The 1403-nt window shown below is 81.0% G+C and overlaps 1 protein-coding gene across 1 annotated transcript; it reads right to left on the reverse strand.

The window, feature by feature from the left end:
- Window positions 1–33: 33 nt before the first annotated feature.
- Window positions 34–1403, reverse strand: EMIHUDRAFT_124855 (hypothetical protein; the record flags this gene model as incomplete). Its single annotated transcript, XM_005762246.1, has 1 exon — window positions 34–1403. A coding segment is annotated over one exon (1370 nt), but the record flags the coding sequence as incomplete, so codon positions are not given.

A 1403-nucleotide genomic window follows, 5' to 3' on the forward strand; every position in this document is an offset into this window, starting at 1 on the left:
CCTCGCCCTCGCCACCGCCTCCCTCCACCTCACCATCGCCGCCACCTCCGTCCGCCTCACCGTCTCCGCCGCCTCCGTCCGCCTCGCCGTCGCCCCCGCCGCCCTCCGCCTCACCATCGCCGCCGCCTCCCTCCACCTCGCCCTCGCCGCCGCCGCCGTCCGCGTCGCCCTCGCCGCCGCCTCCCTCCGCCTCGCCCTCGCCGCCGCCTCCCTCCACCTCACCGTCGCCGCCACCTCCGTCCGCCTCGCCGTCGCCACCGCCTCCCTCGGCATCGCCGTCGCCGCCACCGCCGTCCGCCTCGCCCTCGCCACCGCCTCCCTCCACCTCACCATCGCCGCCACCTCCGTCCGCCTCGCCCTCGCCGCCGCCGCCGTCCACCTCACCGTCGCCGCCCCCTCCCTCCGCCTCGCCGTCGTCGCCGCCGCCGTCCGCGTCGCCCTCGCCGCCGCCGCCGTCCGCGTCGCCCTTGCCGCCGCCTCCCTCCGCCTCGCCCTCGCCGCCGCCTCCGTCCGCCTCACCATCGCCGCCGCCTCCGTCCGCTTCGCCGTCGCCGCCGCCTCCCTCGGCATCGCCGTCGCCGCCGCCGCCCTCAGCATCGCCGTCGCCGCCACCGCCGTCCGCCTCGCCCTCGCCACCGCCTCCCTCCACCTCGCCATCGCCGCCGCCTCCGTCCGTGTCGCCCTCGCCGCCGCCTCCCTCGGCATCGCCGTCGCCGCCGCCGCCGTCCGCGTCGCCCTCGCCGCCGCCTCCCTCCGCCTCACCGGCTCCGCCGCCGCCGTCCACCTCACCCCCACCACCGCCTCCGTCCGCCTCACCATCGCCGCCGCCGCCGTCCACCTCACCGTCACCGCCCCCTCCCTCCGCCTCGCCGTCGCCGCCGCCGCCGTCCGCGTCGCCCTCGCCGCCGCCGCCCTCCGCCTCGCCCTCGCCGCCGCCTCCCTCCGCCTCACCGTCGCCGCCGCCTCCGTCCGCCTCGCCGTCGCCGCCGCCTCCCTCGGCATCGCCGTCGCCGCCGCCGCCGTCCGCATCGCCCTCGCCGCCGCCGCCCTCCGCCTCGCCGTCGCCGCCGCCTCCCTCCGCCTCGCCGTCGCCGCCGCCTCCCTCCGCCTCGCCGTCGCCGCCGCCTCCCTCGGCATCGCCGTCGCCGCCGCCTCTCTCCGCCTCGCCGTCGCCGCCGCCTTCGTCCGCCTCGCCCTCGCCGCCGCCTCCGTCAGCCTCGCCGTCGCCGCCGCCTCCGTGCGCAACGCCTTCGCCGCCGCCTCCCTCGGCCTCGCCGTCGCCGCCGCCTCCGTACGCCTCGTCTTTGTCGCCGCCTCCGTCCAGCTCGTCGTTGGCGCCGCCGCCTTCCGCCTCAGACTTGCCGTCAGCTCCGTTCGACCTCCCATCGTCGGCGCCTCCGTTG

This window comes from Emiliania huxleyi, assembly GCF_000372725.1.
Source record: "Emiliania huxleyi CCMP1516 unplaced genomic scaffold EMIHUscaffold_6892, whole genome shotgun sequence".
Taxonomy (NCBI): domain Eukaryota; phylum Haptophyta; order Isochrysidales; family Noelaerhabdaceae; genus Emiliania; species Emiliania huxleyi.